Source organism: Spinacia oleracea, chromosome 5, assembly GCF_020520425.1.
Source record: "Spinacia oleracea cultivar Varoflay chromosome 5, BTI_SOV_V1, whole genome shotgun sequence".
NCBI lineage: Eukaryota > Viridiplantae > Streptophyta > Magnoliopsida > Caryophyllales > Amaranthaceae > Spinacia > Spinacia oleracea.
In genome coordinates this window covers 48510522-48531087 of record NC_079491.1, presented here as the reverse complement: position 1 = coordinate 48531087, position 20566 = coordinate 48510522, and the positions used below count along the sequence as shown (strand labels likewise).

Here is a 20566-nt window from a genome sequence, read left to right as displayed (position 1 = left end):
TATAAAAATACGAGGTATTACAGATTATACCCAAATACCTGCAACTTGACCTAGATCGGGACTATTTGAGGAGGACCCTAGTGCTACGATTCACGTTATATGAGATCACTCATTTCAGGGAAGAAGATGGGAGCCAAACTCTGCTGAAGTACAAGTGCGTCTGCTCTTTGTGGAACGATGTTGTCATACACGAACGTCATCTCCCCCATTATCTTCTAGAAGATGGAAACATGGTGTATGATGACTTCGACTCATCAAGGTCCATCTTCGCCATAATCTGTGACCTAGAAGAATAGGAGGGTGTGTAGCCAAGAAGAATCTAGGCACTTTTAGATTTTAATGTTTGAATTTTCCCTGTATTTTTCTTTCATCTAAGTAATGGAAAATTCTCATTTTGAAAATCTTGGGTTAATTGTCCTATTACACTCATGAACATAAAGCATGAATGCATAACGTATTTCATACAAAGAGTTTAAGGATTCTGGGATATAAAGCATAAAATACTCGTTCCTAATAAACTGCCCCACTCACCACAAAGTGGATGTGCGAATACAAGAATAATGACCTATCCAACGACAAACTACAATTTTGAGAGGCCTATAAGTATCCCCATAAAGGGAAATTAAAAATTATCATCCAAAATTGAACATACAAAAAGGATAACATTCGTCCTTGATCCTCACAATGATCAGAAATTCGTAAATGTCTTTGGAGACCCGAGTTTCCCTAACAAATGCATCAACCATCATTTAGCAAAAGACATCTCTGCGGAATTCCAAATTCGGTTCCTCTGAGAAGAAAAAACAACTAAGGAAAAATCCCTCCTTAAATACTTTGACAAAAACCCTAGCGTCGAATGCAACGATCCTAATAAAATATCGATCAGCGCCACCATACTCGGAGGAACTCTCGACGTTCTGAGCACCCACCTTTTCTCAAGGGTCGATCAACCAACAAAGAGGAATCACATTGCATTATGAAAAGCGTGGGGGAAAGAGATCGTAGTAAATTATATTCCACCTACACCCATGGTCAAATATTAGTAGAACCACGGCAGAAAGCCACATGCTATACAATGTGATCCATGTCAGCATTGATGACGACGGATTGGAAGTAATAGTGTATGATCGCGCTTCTTACATCTGGAAACGTTGTATGTCTAGGAATATCATACCTTGGCGTATCCTCAATGACGAATAAGGGGAGATCGATCAATTTGGCCCCTTCAAAATTAGTTGAGCCATAAGTATCACTCGTTTCATAGGAACACAATAAGACCAGCCTACTAAACCATCAAAACCCCACGGGAGAGGGTCGCAACCTAATGAATTACCAGACCAGCTTGAATTTCCTAGACCATGGAATTTAAGCGGCGCCATTGTTCCTAAATCCGCCCATGTAAGCTCTTCACAAGAGTACAGGATCGAGGGAGTCAACCAAAGAAACAGTTAGAGTCAGCAGACCCATCCTTGGCATTCACCCAAACCAGGATGAAGACTCCAAGAAAATTCTCTTAGAGTCAGATATGGGGATCATACAACCTATATCAAGCAAAGGCTCATTCAAACCGAATCACCTTCTCTAATAGGGGGTAATTTGGATAAGTACGTTGTGCTCCTTCTCAAATTAGGGGGGCATTTGTTGTACACATTTTAAAACCTATCTTTAGTAAGGATATATGATAGGTTAATGACCCACAACCTCTCTTCAAACGCCTATTATCAAGGGGTATATATATAGCAAAAACCGGCACACGGGACAACATCATCAACGCACAAACAAAGTATTTCATATTTTCGTAGCTTTCCTTAACTTTAGACTTAGCGATTAGTTTATCTCTACGCTTAGTAGCCTAGAAGTAGTGTAGTAGTAGTTCGTAGTTTCCTCCTTTTATTGAAGAACTTCAAGCGGTTAACAATGAGTGTAGTTTCCAAGCATTTTAACGTTTGTCCAGTTTTTATTACATATCAATCAGTGATATTTATTTACCTTATGTGATGTTATCTTAAGCATTTCATTTCACATTAACTCTGTTAGAAAAATGGTTGCAATGTGGTGATTTCTTACGAAATCACTTATTCATGAGCGAGGCCCCTACATAAAAATGCTAGTCGTCCATTAAGGACAGTACCCCTATGTACCTTTATCGCTCTAAATAATAAAGTGTTATTACTTGTTCGCGTATAACATCAACAACAAGGTGGTAAAATGATTATCCTTGAAATTATTTAAGCATTTTTATTTTCATTTCCTTACTTCTATTTTTTGTAATTTTACCCACGATATGTATATGTAGTAGCGTAAGTGGGACATTGTTTGTTTGGTTGGGAGAAATTTCAAATCATATATCTAACCAGATACATGTAGAGGTCAACTCAACCCATCTTAACAAGATATTTCCCTTCAGAATTTGAGTGGCTGGTGGAATGGTATGGCGTAGAGGACCTCCACAATGCCATACTTTGCGGTTTGTTTGATAGTCGGTTATAAATAGTGGGAACAAAAATAAATCTCATTGTTTTTTTTTCTTCTGGTTCTACTACAAGGAGTTCCCACCGTTTTCGGGGAGTGGATTAATCTCCCGCGGGAGTTTGCATGGGTACCACCATTTGAGATTTTTTCCATTCCCAAGGCTCGAACCCAAGACCTTGGTTAAGGAGCAAGAGGCCTTAACCACTCATGCCAACCTCAATTGGTAAATAAATCTCATTGTTATTTGGTAAAACAAAAATATAACACCATAATGTCTATGGTAAAGAAAACTTATATATAACGTATTTTTCTTCATAAATTTGCAGTTTCACCCAATACCACACTCCCTAAATGATAATAGACTGTAATGAAATTCACGAATAAAATAGGTAATTTTGAGTGAATTGGCAATTACCATGGAAATGAATATCGATTTCCTTAAAAATTACATATAATTCATTCGCATTTATACTATTTATGACAGACTATTAAACTGACCGCGTGTCTTTGAAATGATGGATGCGAGATAAAAAAAAATTATTATTAGAGGGATAAATTATTACAAGTCGGCCAGGGCTTATATTATGTGAGACATATGTTTTGAGTAGAGTATTAAAGAAAGGATTACAAGACTCATCCATAAAAAATCAGATAATACAGATAGACATCACTTAATAGTCAATACATAGTTTAATTAAACATAACTTTGATAATCATTAATCAACCATTTAAACCAGCCTAGATCTCTAACCTAGCTAGTTAATTAAGTACAACACAGAACCATCCAAAGACGCCGCACTCTCACAAATTAAACTTTTGAACACAGTAATCAAACCTCTAAAAATAAACAAATACAAAAAATGGACAAAAAGGTAACTCATCAAGAAGAAGAAGAAGAAGAAGAAGAAGAAGAAGAAGAAGAAGAAGAAGAAGAAGAAGAAGAAGAAGAAGAAGAAGAAGAAGAAGAAGAATAAATTAATGAAAGATAAAAAAACAACTATACATCCCTAACTTGAAACATGTTACGGTTCTTGACAACAATATCAAACATATGCATGGAATTAAACTTGCGGAAATCCTTAGGCAAAGAAATCAAGTGAACGGTTGAACGTTTGTGGAATTGAAGAAGATGAGCATCATCATAATAACGCTCCCACCCTAATTCAAACAGCTTTGCCTCCAATTGTTCATAACAAGTGACCACTTGGTTCGTTGGGACATGGACTAACACTTTTCTATGTCCTCTCTCCATTGAGTCTGCCCCTGGGTTCTCGACAAGACGGACTACACCGTTCTTAAACACCCACACCCCTGATATTTTCAAGTAATTAAGATATATAGGAGAGAAGGCATGAACGAGAGGGGTGTATTTAGTATTATGGGTAACGTAAAGGTAAGCTTAGCACACAGCTGGATATTAGATTTGGAGAATAGGAGGTATGCATGGGCAGTTTATATAGAGCCAAACTTGGTGATACAATGTGTGGGACATTGTTGGTCGAAATGGGCTTTTTTTGGGTAAGGAGATAATATAGTTGTGTGGACCCTTCGATATACCATACCAAGTTTGCATTAGCGTTCTTTTGGATTTTCTCCCTTTTAAACTTCTTCTTTATATTTGGATGTCAATATAATACCAAATATCATATTCCACCCGATATTAAATTACTCTATCATATTTTCTCTATATGTTATTTGTATATGACCCAATATAAAATTAATTTATCATATTCTTTTTTTCTCTCTCTCTCTATATATATAGGGGAAGGATCCGGTGAAAATAGGTCCCTATGTGAGTATACTAGTATATATGAGAATAAACCTAATCCGTAGGATTAGATTCAATCTGATGGCTAGGATTAAATGATGAAACAACCATCCACCTTCTCCATTAAAAACCACGTTTCTTTCATTAAACCCCACCCACTTTCTCTCTCTAAGACCTCCCTCTTCACTTTCTCTCTCTCGCGACTCTTTGTTCTGTCACGAAATTTTGTCTCTCCTATCTCTCTGTGTGCCAATTACCATTGATGAGATTGACTTGGCTCTCAAGTCCATAGATGACAGTAAAGCTCCAGGTTTGGATGGATACAATGCTGTGTTTTTTAAGAAAGCATGGCCTTGGATTAAAGAAGATGCGTATGAAGCTGTCAAGTTCTTCTTTCAGAAAGGGGAAATGTATCCTGGTATGAACTGCACCTCTGTTACTCTGGTACCTAAGGTACCTAATGCTTCTTGTGTAAAAGATTTTCGTCCTATTGCATGCTGTTCCACTCTTTACAAAATCATCTCTAAGATTCTTACTGCAAGGCTGCAAAAAGTTATTACTGAAGTGGTTAGTGAATGCCTATCAGGCTTTATTCCTGGGAGGTTCATTGCTGACAACATTTTGATGGCAACTGAATTAATCAAGGGGTATGGTAGAGCTCATATTTCCCCTAGATGTGTCCTAAAAGTTGACCTAAAAAAAGCTTATGACTCAGTTGACTGGAGCTTTCTTCAGACTGTTCTGCAAGAGCTAGGGTTCCCTCAAGTGTTTGTGAAGTGGATCATGACTTGTATTACAACTATTTTCTACTCCATTCTCATCAATGGCTTTCCTAGCAAACCATTTCAAGCAAAAAAAGGGCTAAGACAGGGGGATCCTCTCTCCCCTTTCTTATTTGCTATTGGTATGGAATACTTGACAAGATGTATGAACCAATTGAAGCTAAATCCTGATTTTAACTTCCATCCTAGGTGTGAGAAGCTCAATATTACTCATCTGATGTTTGCAGATGACCTATTATTGTTTGCAAGAGCTGGCAAGGTCTCTGTACAATTACTCCTTGAAGCTTTTTCCAAGTTTTCTTCTGCTTCAGGCCTTGAAGCTAATATGGATAAAAGTAATATTTACTTTGCTGGTGTTTCAATGTGTGACAAAACAGATATTTTATCTGTTCAGAAAATCTCAGAAGCTTGCCTTCCTTTTAGATACCTTGGAGTGCCATTTTCCTCCAAGAAACTTTCCTATCCTCAATGCAAGCCTCTAGTGGACAAGATTCTGGCTAGAACTAAGGTGTGGTCAGCTAAGTTTTTGTCTTATGCTGGCAGGTTGTTACTTATCAAAACCATTTTGTTTGGCATGCAGACTTTCTGGTGCCAAATCTTCATCTTACCTAAAAGAATCATTAAGGAGGTAGAAGCTTATTGCAGGTGTTTCCTATGGTCTGGTGACACAGCAGCATCAAAGAAAGCTTTAGTAGCATGGGATAAACTGTATCAACCTAGAAATTCTGGTGGCTGGAATGTGAAGAATATTGCTGCTTGGAACAAAGTAGCCATTGGGAAATTGCTGTGGGCTTTGGCTTTTAAAAAAGATAAACTGTGGGTGCAGTGGGTTGATAGATTCTATATGAAAGGCCAAAATCCTCTTCAGATGTCCACTCCTGGATCTTGTTCATGGGCTCTTAAGAAGATTTTTAATAGCAGAGAGATTATTCTGCAAATTGGTGGTTGGGACAAAGCTACTTCAAATGGAAAATACTGTATCAGCAAGGTGTATAAATGCTTGCAGGGTGTTGCTCCTAAGGTTACTTGGTGGAGAGTAATGTGCTATAACAAAGCTAGTCCAAAAAGCTTGTTTATTACTTGGTTGGCTATCCTTAATAGGCTTTATACTACTGATAAACTTCAAGCTTGGGGGATCCAGTGTTCTGATCAATGTGTGTTGTGCACAGATGGGAAAGAAACAGTTGAACATCTGTTTTTTGAGTGCAAGTTTTCTTCTGCAGTCTGGTCTAAACTGCTGTTGCAGATTGGTGTTCATAGAAGAGCTACTGGTTTTGCTTCTGAGTTGCAGCAAGCTATGAAGAGGAGCAGGAAAGTTGGTGTTGCTGATCAGTTGTATGTTATGTGCTTCACTGAAGCCATTTATAGTGTGTGGCTTTCTAGAAATGCTATCATTTTTAAAAGGCCTACTAAGAGCATAGACAATATTGTTAGGGAAATTTTGTTTAAAGTTTGTTGTAGAGGTTCTGAGGAACTTAGGAGTAGGATACTACACATTTGATTTTGTGTAGAGTAGTTTTGGTGGTCTGGTTTCCCTGTTCCCTTGGGTGTTTTGCTCAAGGCTTTGGTTATTAATACAATTATTAATTGCCAAAAAAAAAAAAAAAATTCTCTCTCCTCTCGACAAAACCACCATCAAAGCTCCAAGAACGGTATCAACCTCCTTCATCGCCATTCACCGGTGTATTGTTGATTTAAGGTATTTCGAGCTCAATTGTTCTATATTTCTTCTCTCCTTCTACAAGTTCCCCTAATTTTAACCTAATTTGTTGAATTGAAGATGGCTGGAGCAGAAAAACAATACGAACGATGAAGGTAAGCAAAATTCACAAATTTTTAACCTAAGTTCGAACTTCTTTCTTTGTTTTTACACATTAATTGAAGTTATTTTTTGTTTAATTTTGATTTTCAGCAAAAAAAACCACCACAAACTAGCAAACAATCCAGAAAATCCGCAAGAGTAAGTATTCGATGCTTTAATTTTAGCGAAATTTATTTATTAATTTCCGAAATTTTTGTAATTATTTTCGGAATGATTTTAATGCATTTGTTATTATCAGTGGTTATATTTTTTGTTAGATATTATCATATAGCTGAACTGATTAGAACATGTAGCTTAACTGATTAGAACATGTAGCTTAACTGATTAGAACATATAGAAATAATGTACAGAATATATAGCTTCACTAGTTAAAAGTTTGGAACATATATAAATTCAATTGTTAGAACATATAGCTTATCTTTTTAGAACATGTTGGTTCACTAGTTAGAACATATAGTTTCGTTGGTTAGAACATATAACATATGTTGTTTTTTAATATAATATTCATATTAAAAACATAACTAAATTTTGGTTGCGTTTGGTTTAGAGGAATTACTTGTTGTGTTGAGCTTTGGTTATGGTTGTTAGCTGCTGCAGTCTGTGCAATTGAGCTTCAGGTTTGGCTAGCAGTTAGTATGAGAGTATATTAAATCTCTCAAATAGTAAACAAAATCTCTCTAAAAGTAAACTAAATAACAATGAAACATCATCTCTCACTGTGTTAGAACATATAGCTTAACTTCTTAGAACATGTAGCTTAACTGATTAAAACATATAAGAGTAATGTACAGTAGTATCAATACAAAGAAAGGCGAGAGAAGCCATTAACGAACATTAAGCATATTGTCTTTTTTCTGTTTTCCTTTATGCTGTTTGTCTTTTGTAAGAAATTTGTAATTAAAAGGGGACGGAAGTGAGTATGCAGGCATATTGATTGTATTAGGTGAAAGTGGGAGAGTAGAGAACCTCTTGAACATTCTCAAGCAATACCTGTTTACAAGCTTTAAGCATTTATCAATACAAATTACAATCTTTCCTTTAAACTATGAGTTTGAGTGAGTGAGTTCATTGGATGATGACCAGTAGAACCACCTAGATATTCCACTTGGATAACAAAACCATGTTCATAAGACCATTATTCATTTATGGCTCGTGTTGGTAACCAATTTGGGAAGAAAAATAAGTTTATCATTTTAGATAAAGGTACAAAAATCTTGCAGGAGAAGTGCAATGGTCTTTCTTTTTTTTTTTTTTTTGCTAATGGGCTACTTCCCAGAGGAGTGTAATGAATGTTCAACAACAGAACATGTACTTTGTTAATGCAGAACATGTCCCTTAACTAGTTAGAACATATTGCTCAACTTGTTAGAACATATAAGTTTAATTGTTAGAACATATACTTTAGCTGGTTAGAACATGTAGGTTTAATTATTAGAACAATTATATGAAATGTATAGAACACAGGGTATTGTTCCTTGAAACTTATATTAAATGAGTTCATAATATAGTTTTAATTACCGCAGAAAAAAAGATAAATAACTCAGAACATATACTTTGTTAATGCAGAACATGTTCCTTAACTATTAGAACATATTGATCAACTTGTTAGAACATATAAATTTAATTGTTAGAACATTATCTGCATTATTTATGGGTATTTATGTTTTAAATTTCATAACAAGATGTTATGAAACTAGAAGGATGTGTTCCAATATTCTCTTCTTGTATATAATATGTTCCTGAATCTGCTCTTGGTCTAATTTTTGCCTGTTTTTATGACAATTTTGGCTAGGTTGCTATTTTGTGTTTTCATGTGCGACATTATGGGCTAGTATAGTTGTTGCAAAGATTGGGGTTGGTCTTAAGTGGTTGCATAGTTGCTGGTGTAGGCTATTTGTTTTGCAGGGAGGGTAATTGCAGGTAAGTCTAGGGTGGGCAGCGGTTCTGCTCTGGTTTGGTTGTTGCTAGAAGTTTTGTGTGTGTATGGTGTTGTTGAAAGTAATGGTCGTCAGTGCTTGGTGTTTTGATACAATGCCTATTAGCTCAATTGGTAGAGCTTTTTGCGGCTGCACAAGGATGTAGGTTCGAATCCTACATAGGCAACTCTTTCCATTCCATTTATGATATTAATTATTCTGCTCTTTGATGATTCTTTACTTTTGAATCACTTTTGTTTACTTTTGAATTTGTTTACTTACTTTAGAACATATGTATAAATTTTTAGAACATTAACCTTAGTTTGTAGAACATGAAATCTAACACTTGAACTGAAGGCAACGGTTTGTGGATAATCTAGCTAGGGAGCATGGAAGCATGACTGAGATAGCTAAGATGTATGACCAACATAATTCCTCAATGGAGGAGTCTGATAAGAAACCTGGTAACTGCTCGGGACCTTTATGCATAGCAGTTGACAACAAATTATCACGAGTTGGTGTCGATGTATACCAAAGAGGAGATAACTGAGGAATCAATGGACTTAAAACCACTGTAGGGGTGTGTTTGTTGCTGGCTTTACTCACAGGTGAAATGAGAACTTTTCTTGATTGTGATCCTTGTTTACCAACATCTGAGGCCCTAGCCCAAACAACGAAAAAGTATTCTCGAGCTGGTAGAGTTGCACTACTAAGCTTTAAAGCTACGATCAACAAGGACACGAGTGACATTCTCGAGTAGTGGGTGGGTGTTTAAGACACTTAGCTCAGCTTGTGTTGGAGGGTATTTCTCTTGTAAAACCCATACATTTGAGCTAAGTTGTGTATTCTCAACAACCTATGTAGGATTTGAACCTATCCATGTGCAATGGCACACCGCTCTACCATTTGAGCTAATAGGTTTTAACAAAATATTCAAGAAAAAAATGCATGTAGTATTATCTATAGAAAATAGAAAAATGCAACAAAAACTTGGATGATAGAATAATAAAGAAACATATGCACCAATAATTAGAACATACACAATGATAATTAGAACATACACAATGAGGATAAATTTATTATTATAACGAAAATTAGAACAGTAGTCAACGGTCAACTTAAACCATAATTTATAAAACTAAACTACACTTCACCACCAACTTCTTTAAGCAGTGCACTGCATCATCGGTCTTCACAACTCAACGTATGCTTGCTAAAAACACTCCAACTGACCATCAACAACACTAGTAGCATGTCAATAGTATATTCCCTATCCAAAAAAAAACACTTGATGGAGCTGGCTACAAGCTTGATGCCAAAGTCCAACAGCCTAATACATTGTAAACAGAGTCACGTAGAGCATGAAGAAAAAAACAAAGGACTCTGATATAAGAGAGTAATTAAGGCCGTTGCATCCACAACTTAATGTCATCCCGAATGACCCTTCCATATCCTAAACTTCCAATTCATGGTGCCAATAATTGAGTAGGACCACTGAGGCAAAGTTTCATGTATTGGGTTGGATGCCGCACCACCATCGTGATGATGGAGGGAAAAAATGAATTCCATTTAGGTTTAGTAGCGGAAAACATATTGTCATCATTTTTTCTGGTGATAGTTATTCTACTTTGTCATACTAGTGCGGTGATTGTGGTTTCATGGAGGCAACTTGTGGGGGGTTCCACGTATATTGGTTGACAGTTTAATCCTGTCAAGCCATACAAGGATCCAGTTCACGACATTTTAACTGTCTTGTATGTTCCTTTCTTGAATGTTCTAATGAACCTGAGTGCTACACTAAATACAGTCCGTGTTTGTCTGCAAAAAAAGAATCAAACAATAATTTAGAATAATTACAACTATTATATCAACAATACATAGGCAGGTGACATAAACTCTTCAATGGAAGTATGTCATTGTATATATATAGCTAGTTTACATAATCTATGTGCCACCATCTACTATTTGTAATTCATTGCTTGCCAAATGGTGTGACTACACTCACTAGTGGTGTGACAACCACCAAGTTATAGAACATGTAGCCTGTAGGGTCTCGGGTCCTAAAAGAGCAGCTACAAGGCTGAATGTTCTAAAAAGAAATAATTCAGAACATAAAAAACAATGTAAAGCCATAATTCAGAACATCAAATACAATGTCACCGGAAATAAAAAAAACTATACAGAACACTAAAAGAAACTATTCAAAACAAAAATAACTATTACTCAGAACATTTAAAACAAATGTTCAGAACATGTAATGCAATAATTCAGAACATCAAAAACAATTTCTCAGAAAAGTAGAAACAGCTGTACAGAACACTAAAAACAACTATGCAGAACAAAAATGACTATTACTCAGAACATTTAAAGCGATTATTCAGAACGCTAAACATCTAGCACATTAATAAAAAAAACTCACTGGATTCCGTCAATGACGAGGTTGGATTATGATGAAATTTCGATGCCATTGCTCAAACAGAAAGAGTATTGATCTGTAAATCAAAAAGCATGAAACATACACATGATTGAATCCGAATTTTAAACACATAAATTAAAAAACAAATTGAGAGGAACATTCGATAATAAAAAATCTCAAAACAATAACAAATCCAAATAAAAAAACAAAATAAAATAAAATAAAAACAAAACAAAACCAAATCAATAACAAAATCAACAGTTCGGTAATAAAAACAACAGCTCACGAAATTCAAAATAAAAAAGTAGCTCACAAATTTCAACAAACCGATAATAAGAAATTCGATAATCAGCAATTAGATAATTGCAATTCGATAATAATAAATTGAATTCGATAATCAAAACTAGGTCAAAAATCGAAAAATTATCACGCAAAATACACAAATCAGAATCGCAAAATTGAACAAAAATTGATAAAATACCTTTAAATAAGCAATTAGATGAATGTATTCGAGAATATGATCTAAAGAAAATTTGAAGATCAATTCGCCCTTGATTGAGGTCTTGTGATGGCGGCAGTAGAAGAGAGAGAGAGGAGAGAAAGCAGAGCGAGAAAACAGAGGTTAGAGAGAGAAAGAAATAAGCGTGAAAAGGGAAGGAGATTGGTTGGGTATATCTTGAATAAATTTAAAAAAATTCCCTTAGTAATCCCTTGATTTTTAGCTGTTAGATTAGAAACGATCCAAAGCCAAGATTTATTCTCACATAAGATTGTGTTCTCACATAGAGGGGGTGTTCTCACATCTAATTTTATTCAAAAAATTGAGGAAAATACCTATTATTTCCAAAAAAACGAAATTAATTGAATTTATTTAACAAATAAAATGAGATATTTTAATTGTTATCCTTAAATTTAATGATTAATCGAATTAAACATAAAAATTAACTAATTTCAATAACAATTATATAAAAAGTCCAAAAAATAGTGGAAAGTTACCCAAAAAAATTTCCGACCATTATAAAAATAGGTGATGATCAGTAGATTTATTTAACAAATTAAACATTAAAATAAAAATAAAAATTTTAATTAATTATTTTTTTGATTAATCAAATTATTCAATAAATAATTTAAAATCTAACGAATATAATTTAAAAAAATCCAGAAAATTTTGTGTGAAATTAAATGTTAATTTAGGTTGTATATTAAAAAAATCTGGATTTTAAAAATTTATTTTGACCGTAATTTAATATAAATCAAAATTTATAATTTCCAATCAATTAATATCAAATATCAATTATGCAAATTCAAGCCATATAATTCTTCCCTTAATTGAATCAGAATAATAACATTGCATAAAAACCATGATCTTATTAATATTATGCAATTAGGAAAAATTGATACCACTATATGGTTCCATAGATGCATATTTAGCGAAATTTCAGGAAATTGTTTCCTAACATCTGTTCAAAGATCATATGCATAACATTGACATGAATCAATCAAGGGGGATTAGATATACAACCTTTGTAGCGCATTTTCCTGGTTGTATGCAAGCTTTGAAGATATGAGAGCCACAAGTGTTGCTCCTCTAATTAATCCACGAACACAAGTTGAACACTAACGTCTGCTAGAACGGAAGAGAAAATTTTCTCTTGCTTTTTGTGGTAGTATAAGCGGTGTTTACAAAGGAGAGGGTTTTTAGGTTTTTATTTTGTTACGAAGTTACTGCTTCTCTTATTGTACGTAAAACCTAATATTATATCAATATATTCCCTTTGTCTCTACAAGTTCTTCCTAGTTTGGCTTTTTGTCTCACAAAAATATTCCAAACAAGAAAAACAAAAAGAGATAGAGGGAGTATAATATTAGAGTCCTAGGTTAAATGGGAGAATTAATACGCCGTCCCTTTCCCCTAATGGCCGATTGGTACAAGACCTACAAATGGGCATGTTTTGCTTTTGTTCAACTAGTGTTGTAATATGTGACCTCATGCATAAGATTAATATATTTTAGCTTGACTCAATCAATATTGTTTTACTAATCACACTTATTCTCTAGCAAGCAAATATGATTACTAAAATAATTAACTTATTATCTTCATAGTTAATTCCTATTTATATTTAGTAATTGCCTAAAATATCTAAGGACATATTCCTTCAGAATGGAGAAATTGCATTATGTTGGACAACAAATTGGAGGCTAGTAAGTTATTTTGTGTGCAAAAATTTCATATAGTTTTTATAGATGTTGGTAAGGAAGGAATTTAGTGTTTTTCGATCGTCACATCATCTAAAGTAAGTTGGTCTCTTTTGAATTATAACATAACTATATTTGAAATCGCAAGCAAGAGCAGCTTTGTGGGTCATAAAATTGAGTTTGTTTAATGAACTATTTCTATGGTGCTTTGATTTATTATGGGAATGGTTGTTGGGATCCAAAAGAGGAAATTGTGGTTTCTAGGCAGGAGAAGAGGATATAGGGGTTTTGTGTTTGTTGGGAAACACTGGTTATGAATGGATTAAGGTGGCGAAGATTGTTGATAGTAGAGGAGGAAAAAAATAGGAAAGAGAGAAATCAAGGGACTGAAAGAGTGCGGAGTTGGGCGACATTGGATGAAAGTGGATGATGAATTTCGGTAGGGGGCGGTGTGGGTTGCAATCGTTAGTGATGCGGTGCTGAAATACCGACGCTATAGGATATAGAAAACAAGGGTAGGGAAGACTACCGAGAGGAGGAGAAAACAGAGAAGGGGGAGACTGGAGGAGAGGAGAGAGAAAAGAAAAGAATAAAAATTAGTTATAGGTTAATTAATTATTTTGATTAATTATAGATTAGTTTTAAATTAGTTATAAGTTAATTAGTTTAAGAGTTAATTCAAATTTTACATTTACTATCGGCTCATGTTATATCAGTTCCGGCTGAAGATCGATTCAGGTCGATTCGGATATGGAGCTCTTTCGGGTCGGATAAAATTTGGGTCGATTACATTTTTCAGTCGGATCAATTTCGTTTGATTTGGGATCAAAATCGAGTAAGGTAGTGTTTGGTAACTTGAATTTTATTCGAAATCCTTGAATTTAAATATGGAATTTGAAATGCTAAATTTGAATTCCAAATCAAGTGTTTGACAAACTCCAATAATTTCAATTCCATAATTTCAAATCCACCATAGTAAACAAGTTATATTTCAATTTTATAATAAGAAATAAAAAAAAATATTTTACACCTTTGTTAATTTGAATATACGAGTAATAAAATATAGTATAATGTTGCTTACATTTAATTATCCTTGAAATCCAACTGTCCAAAAGTTCCAGTGTGTGTGTGTGTGAGAGAGAGAGAGAGAGAGAGAGAGAGAGAGAGAGAGAGAGAAGGTTGTCGAAGTAGATGGTTAGAGGAGGTTGTCGTAGTTGTGAAAGTAGAGGCAACTAGGCAGTTGTTAAGTAGGTGGATGAGGATAGTTATGGAGGTGGTCTATGTGAAGACGGTGGTGGAGCTGGTCGGTGTGAAGGAGGTGGTTGATTGCAAGAGAAGAAACTTTGATGGATTGGTGGTTGAGGGCCCTTGAGGCGGTGTGGGTTTGGGGAGGAGAGAGAAAATGAGTTATAAAGAAAATTGGGTATGGAGAGACTTAGGAGAGAGAGGATGGTATGAGAGACTGGAAGCTATGATTGATGAGGCCTGCATCATGTGGAATTGAAAGGACAATATTAGAAATGGAATTTCAAATTCTTTAAGGTAGTGTTTGGATAGAGCATTTCATTTTAAATGATGAATTACAATTCCATTAATTTCAAATTCCAACATTCAATTCCAAATAATCTGTTTGGAAAAAACAAAAATTTTAAATCCGTCATTTCAAATATTGGACTTGGAAAGATATAATTTTGACTTCACATCAAAAAGTCCTAATTATTTCCCTTCAATAATTATGAAGACTTATCATTCAACATTCAAATAGAAAAATTGATATTTTAGAGTTCTGATATTTCAATGCCTCATAGGATGAAGAATTTGATCGGAAGACAAAACTCATTTTCACCTAAAAAAATCCAAAATCAATTGATCTTGGAATTTAATTGCAAAAATCAATTGATCTCTAGAATTTTAATTGCATAATAATGGAATCTAAAACAAATAACAATGTATTAACTTCACGACAATTAAATATATTAATTAAAACAAATAAGAATGTATTTGATTAATTAAGAAGGTAGAACAGAGAATTAAAGTGTTAATAACAATATTTGAAATTGGGGAAAACTAAAACCCTAACTCTTCAATCAGTGCTTCATCTTCAATCTGTCACGGCGCCGACGGAGGTTTCGAGGCAGTGGCAAAGAGACTCGAGGAAGCGACACCTGCAAGGGGGTTGTGAGAAAGAAACGGGCCCGAGTTGACAGAAGTTAAAGACAGAGAATTAGGATGAACATGAGAGAGAACAAATCCAAATTTGGGGGATAACTCAAAATTTGGCAACAAACAGGCTGCAATATTGAACGATGATGAAAGAAAGGGACCGACGATGAAGCAGATAGAAAATGGATGAGAGGAGAGAGAATAGATGGAGGTTTAGAGGAGAGAGTTGATCAAGAACTGAGGTTGGAAGAAGGTTTTCAATGGCGGCGTTTGGAGAGGGGGAGCAGAGGAGAGAGAAATGGAAGAGAGAGAGGTTGAGAGGCAGTAAATTTGGATTTCAAATGACGCCTTATGACTATGGATTTGAAATCCCATATATTAGACCATGTGCATCCTTGACCTTCGGTCAAGTGGAAAATAATTTCTCTCTCATCCTTCTCCTTCTTCCACCTCATATTCCACTAACTTGACATACCACTTACTTAAATCTCTCATTTTGCTTCTACAATCTTGACTCAAGGTCATTAATTTCTCTTACCTATTTTTTTACTTTTACGTATACTCCACTTTAAATTCACCTTCAAACACAATTATTAATTTTAATAAACGAATAAATATGAAATTAAATTAACATTACATATAAATAAAAAATGTAACATATAATCTTAAACATACATATATAGCACAATGAGGTAAAATTGATACATAACTGACTATTATTTTTTTATTAAGTTCCCCTTGGTTGAAAACGTTGCCATATATGTTCAATCAAATCATTTTTCAATGATTTATGAACATCTCTATCCCGTATTTCATTCCTTTTCTCCATGTACCGTAGTAAGATAGATTCTCCGATAGGATTCGTACTAAATTGAACATCTGTATTGGATGATCCTGCTTGATTTATTGGACGATCTTCTATAAATTCTCTCATCAAGTCATTATAATTTAGATATGTATGTCGTTCATCTTCTACTATCATGTTGTGTAAGATAATACACGCCATCATTATTTTCCATAACATTTTTGTATCCCAAGCAAGAGCCGGATTTCGTATAATTGCGAAACGAGCTTGTAACACCCCAAATGCACGCTCGACATCTTTTCTTGCCGACTCTTGCTTTGTAGTAAATAATTTGTGCTTAGCTGTTTGTGGGAGTTTAATGGCCGGAATAAAAGTAGCCCATTTTGGATAAATACCATCTATGAGATAATATCCCATATTATATTCATTGTTGTTAACAACAAAATTAACCGGGGGTGCTTTACCTTGTAAAATGTCGGTGAACACAGGAGAACGGTCAAGAACGTTAATGTCATTGCATGATCCAGGTGTTTCGAAAAATGCATGCCATATCCATAAATCCCAAGAAGCAACCGCTTCTAAAATATCAGTTGTTGTTTTAGATCTTCCTTGGTACATTCCTTTCCAACCACGTGGATAATTTTTCCACTCCCAATGCATGCAATCGATACTACCCATCATACCAGGACAACCTCTATTTTGAGCAGCATTGAGAAGTTGGTCAACATCTTCTCTCATTGGCTTTCTTAGGTAACGGTCACCAAATTTATAAATCACACCTTCAACAAAGTGGAGAAGACACTCCCTTCCTGTAGAAGCAGCAATTTTTAAATATTCATCTACTGCGTCAGATGATGAACCATAAGCTAACATCCTCATTGCCGCGGTGCATTTTTTATATGGCGATGCACCAAGTCTACCACATGCGTCATAGCGTTGTTGAAACAACTCACTATATTCACTCATGGATTCAACAATAGACACAAATACATGTCTATGCATACGAAATCTACGGCGAAAAATGTCTTCTTTGTAAACAGGACTATCACAGAAATAGTCATTAAACAAATGCAAGTCTGCTTCTTCATGATCCCTAGGGACATACCACCTATAGATGAAAATTGAATAACTCAATTTGAGGAGATTTATAGATGAAAGTGTACATTCTATAGTACTACTTATAGTGTGTGAGATATGACGGATGGCGCACATTTTAATGTATATGATGGTGTAATGATAGTGTACATCCTATAACGGCACACATTTTAATGTTTTTGACGACATAAATCTTGAATATTTTGTCAGAATAATGTCACTTAAAACCGATACTACAGAATATTAAAATGTGTGCCGTTGGTCATATCTCATGGTACGAATAATAATAGTCAATAAAAAAAATCATGATCATATTTATAGATACAAAAGGATTAAGGTATATTGATAAAAAGATCTATTACAACATAATTTAACTTTAAGGAAAAAAAGTGTAACACGTGCTAAAGCAAACCATACAACACAAGCACGTAATCATGAAACAACTTTAACAATTGACAATAAAAAAACTTTAACCGAGCATATCCTTAAATTCTTCGTACAATTTTTCGTTCATTTCCACTTCATTTGGAGTTAATCTATCTTTAGCCAATAATGTATTGAAAACCTTTAATTTCATTTTTTTTCTCCATCATCTGCTGCTTAGCCTCATCTCTACCCTTTTGAAAATTAAGCATATCTTGTTGCAAATTTTGTTGCGTTTCAAGTCTTTTTTCTTCAAGATCTGCCTCTCTATTTTGTGTAGCATTCAGATGGCGGAATTCAGATGTTAAGCTGTCAAATGACGAAGAAGAGGTTTGAACTTCTTTACCTCTACGTTTGACCATCTTCACACCTTCTGGACGAGCCATTGTACCACCCGACGAGGGTTCTGGTTCTGCTCTCTTTGAGCTCCCGCCGCTTTCTGTACGCATTTCATATGTAGACTCTTACCACCTAGGGTAATTTCTCATCTCTTCCCACAAATGCTCAAATGGAAACTTCCTTCCATTATCAGAAAGTGACCAAATTGCACGAGCTTTGTTCAATACATTAGTCGCATTTGATGCACTACCACAACAAATTTTCGCTTCACTATACTTACCAACAAATGCTGCCACATCTTTATTAATTCTTTTCCACCGACTTTGTATAGCATCCGTTGTCCTTTTTGGGAAGTCGGGATTATTTTCTCGAGCCATTTCGAACAATTGTATAAGATTATCCCAAAAATCCCCGCTTGTTTGATCGGTAGCTTTGCGTTGGTCTCCTCCTGACTCAATATATGCTCCTAGTAGCGCAAGATCTTCTTCTACAGACCAAGCACCGCCTGTTGTTCTTTTTGTATGAGATTGATCGCCAATTGATGGTGTACCTTTTGTTCGTCTACCTCGTTTTGGCTTATTTTGTTTAACAACTTCATCATTATTTGTTTGAGTTGGTTCACCGATATTAGCATACGCAACATCTTCTTCAGTATTTTGAAAGTGTTGTGATATGGGAAAATGTTGAGAGGTTGGTTATGTGGAAAATAAATTTGGATTATTTGATTACTAGGAATTTGGTTTGAGGTTTGGACGTCGGAGATGTTTGGTTGAGGATTCTCTTTACACCACTTAATAAAATCTTGTAACTGGGAAGGAGATAACATATTTGGATTGAATTGAGAATTATTAGGATCCATGCCTTAACGTAGTAAGAATACGGAGTAATATTTTCAGAAATAAAATGGATTGGGTATATAAAGCATACTACAATTTTTTCTTTAAAATAGAGCTGGCACCATGCATGCATTGAAGTATCTCGTAAACACAAGTAGGAGCAACATATTTTGCATGGAAAACATAGGTGTCATGTGAAAGCTACATGCATCCAAAATTTAGAAAGCCTAGCATGCATTTTCTTCAGTACACTATACACAAGTGGATGGTTATCATGCAAAAAGAAAACAAAAAAATAATTTTAAAAAAAAGTTAATTGCTGGCAAGTTCACATGACCCCAACATTATTGCATGCATACAAAATTACAAATGACGGTACACTTGCTGGCAGGTTCACATGCCAATTCTCACTAGGGATGGCAGCGGGTCCAGGACCCTACCAGGACCCTGTCAGACCCTACCCTAAAATTAGGGTATGGATCTTTATTTTTTAGACCCTATAGGGTAAGGGTAGGGTATGGGCATATGCTGTTTTTTTAGGGTAGGGTAAGGGTCTTAATTTTTCAGACCCGTACCCTACCCTACCCGCGGACCCTTAAGACCCATACCCTATATTTAGACCCGCTTAAATTTTGTTATTTTTATGTACTTCACTTTTTTTGTTGGATCTTGATGATGAAGTAGATGATGATATTGACGATAACTACTACTAAAGTACTGAATGGATACCTATTTATTAACATTAATGTTGTGTAGTTAAGAATGTGGGATTTTGTAATTTATGAGCTTCGTACTTTAAAATGTATTGTGTTTAGGAAAGACAAGGATAATTTTTGAAGACTAGCTATTTATTTGTTTTAAAATGCCTTATTAATCGTTGTTCTTGTATTAATTTTGCATATTACATATAATTGCATACAAAAAAGGAAATAAAAGTTATAGTTTTACGCGGACCCGCATAAGACCCTAGACCCTACCCATACCCTGTCGGACCCATAGGGTCCGGGTAAGGGTCTTATAATTTTAGACCCTATAGGGTAAGGGTAGGGTATGGGTATATGTCAAAAAGTTAGGGTTCGGGTCCGGGTCCGGGTATTACTAGACCCTACCCATTGCCATCCCTAATTCTCACCCAAAAAATACTGCAAGTGGAACAGGATACGGTCCCATGCCAATTCTTACGCATTTGACATAGGGTCACATATGTGACCCGGGTCAAGGATATTATTTTTTGACCCTTGTACACTGTCAACATTGTGGTCATTTTGTCCTGTCAATTATCACTTGACCCAAGCTACATGTCAAGGTTGTGTGTGCTCTTAGACTTAATTATATCTAGAGTTGGATTTGGGCCAAATCCAAATCAAAATTCTTTTAATTCCCAAACAAGGAATTTGTTCCAATTCCATCATTTCAAATGAAATCCTTTTAACCAAACAGGCCATAAAACAAACTTATTTCTTTAATGGTTGGAAATTGAATTGGCCCAAATCCAATTTCAAATTTCGAAGTATTGCCAAATAAGTAAATTGG

At 35.0% G+C, this 20566-nt stretch overlaps 2 protein-coding genes across 2 annotated transcripts; both read right to left on the bottom strand.

Annotated features, from left to right (window-relative positions):
- Positions 1-2996: 2996 nt before the first annotated feature.
- Positions 2997-4364, bottom strand: LOC110801114 (flowering-promoting factor 1-like protein 1). Its single transcript, XM_056829621.1, has 2 exons — positions 4349-4364; positions 2997-3870 (listed from the first exon to the last, which is right to left on the bottom strand). The coding sequence occupies exons 1-2, from the start codon at positions 4362-4364 to the stop codon at positions 3470-3472; spliced, it is 417 nt and encodes a 138-aa protein (XP_056685599.1). The 3' UTR covers positions 2997-3469.
- A 5105-nt stretch (positions 4365-9469) lies between these two features.
- On the bottom strand, positions 9470-17552 carry LOC130461498 (uncharacterized). The gene is made up of 4 exons (XM_056829620.1): positions 16369-17552; positions 10546-10578; positions 9994-10090; positions 9470-9616 (listed from the first exon to the last, which is right to left on the bottom strand). The coding sequence occupies exons 1-4, from the start codon at positions 17550-17552 to the stop codon at positions 9470-9472; spliced, it is 1461 nt and encodes a 486-aa protein (XP_056685598.1).
- Between the last annotated feature and the right edge of the window lie 3014 nt (positions 17553-20566).

Excerpts from the sequence above, each read along its gene's own strand:
- LOC130461498 (XM_056829620.1), bottom strand. The coding sequence starts at position 17,552 with ATGTGCGCCATCCGTCATATCTCACACACTATAAGTAGTACTATAGAA. Across the intron at positions 10,091-10,545 it reads GTATTTAGTGTAGCACTCAG|GCTGTTGGACTTTGGCATCA; the intron begins GTTCATTAGAAC and ends ACAATGTATTAG. Across the intron at positions 9,617-9,993 it reads TGCTACTAGTGTTGTTGATG|GTTGTTGAGAATACACAACT; the intron begins GTCAGTTGGAGT and ends AATCCTACATAG.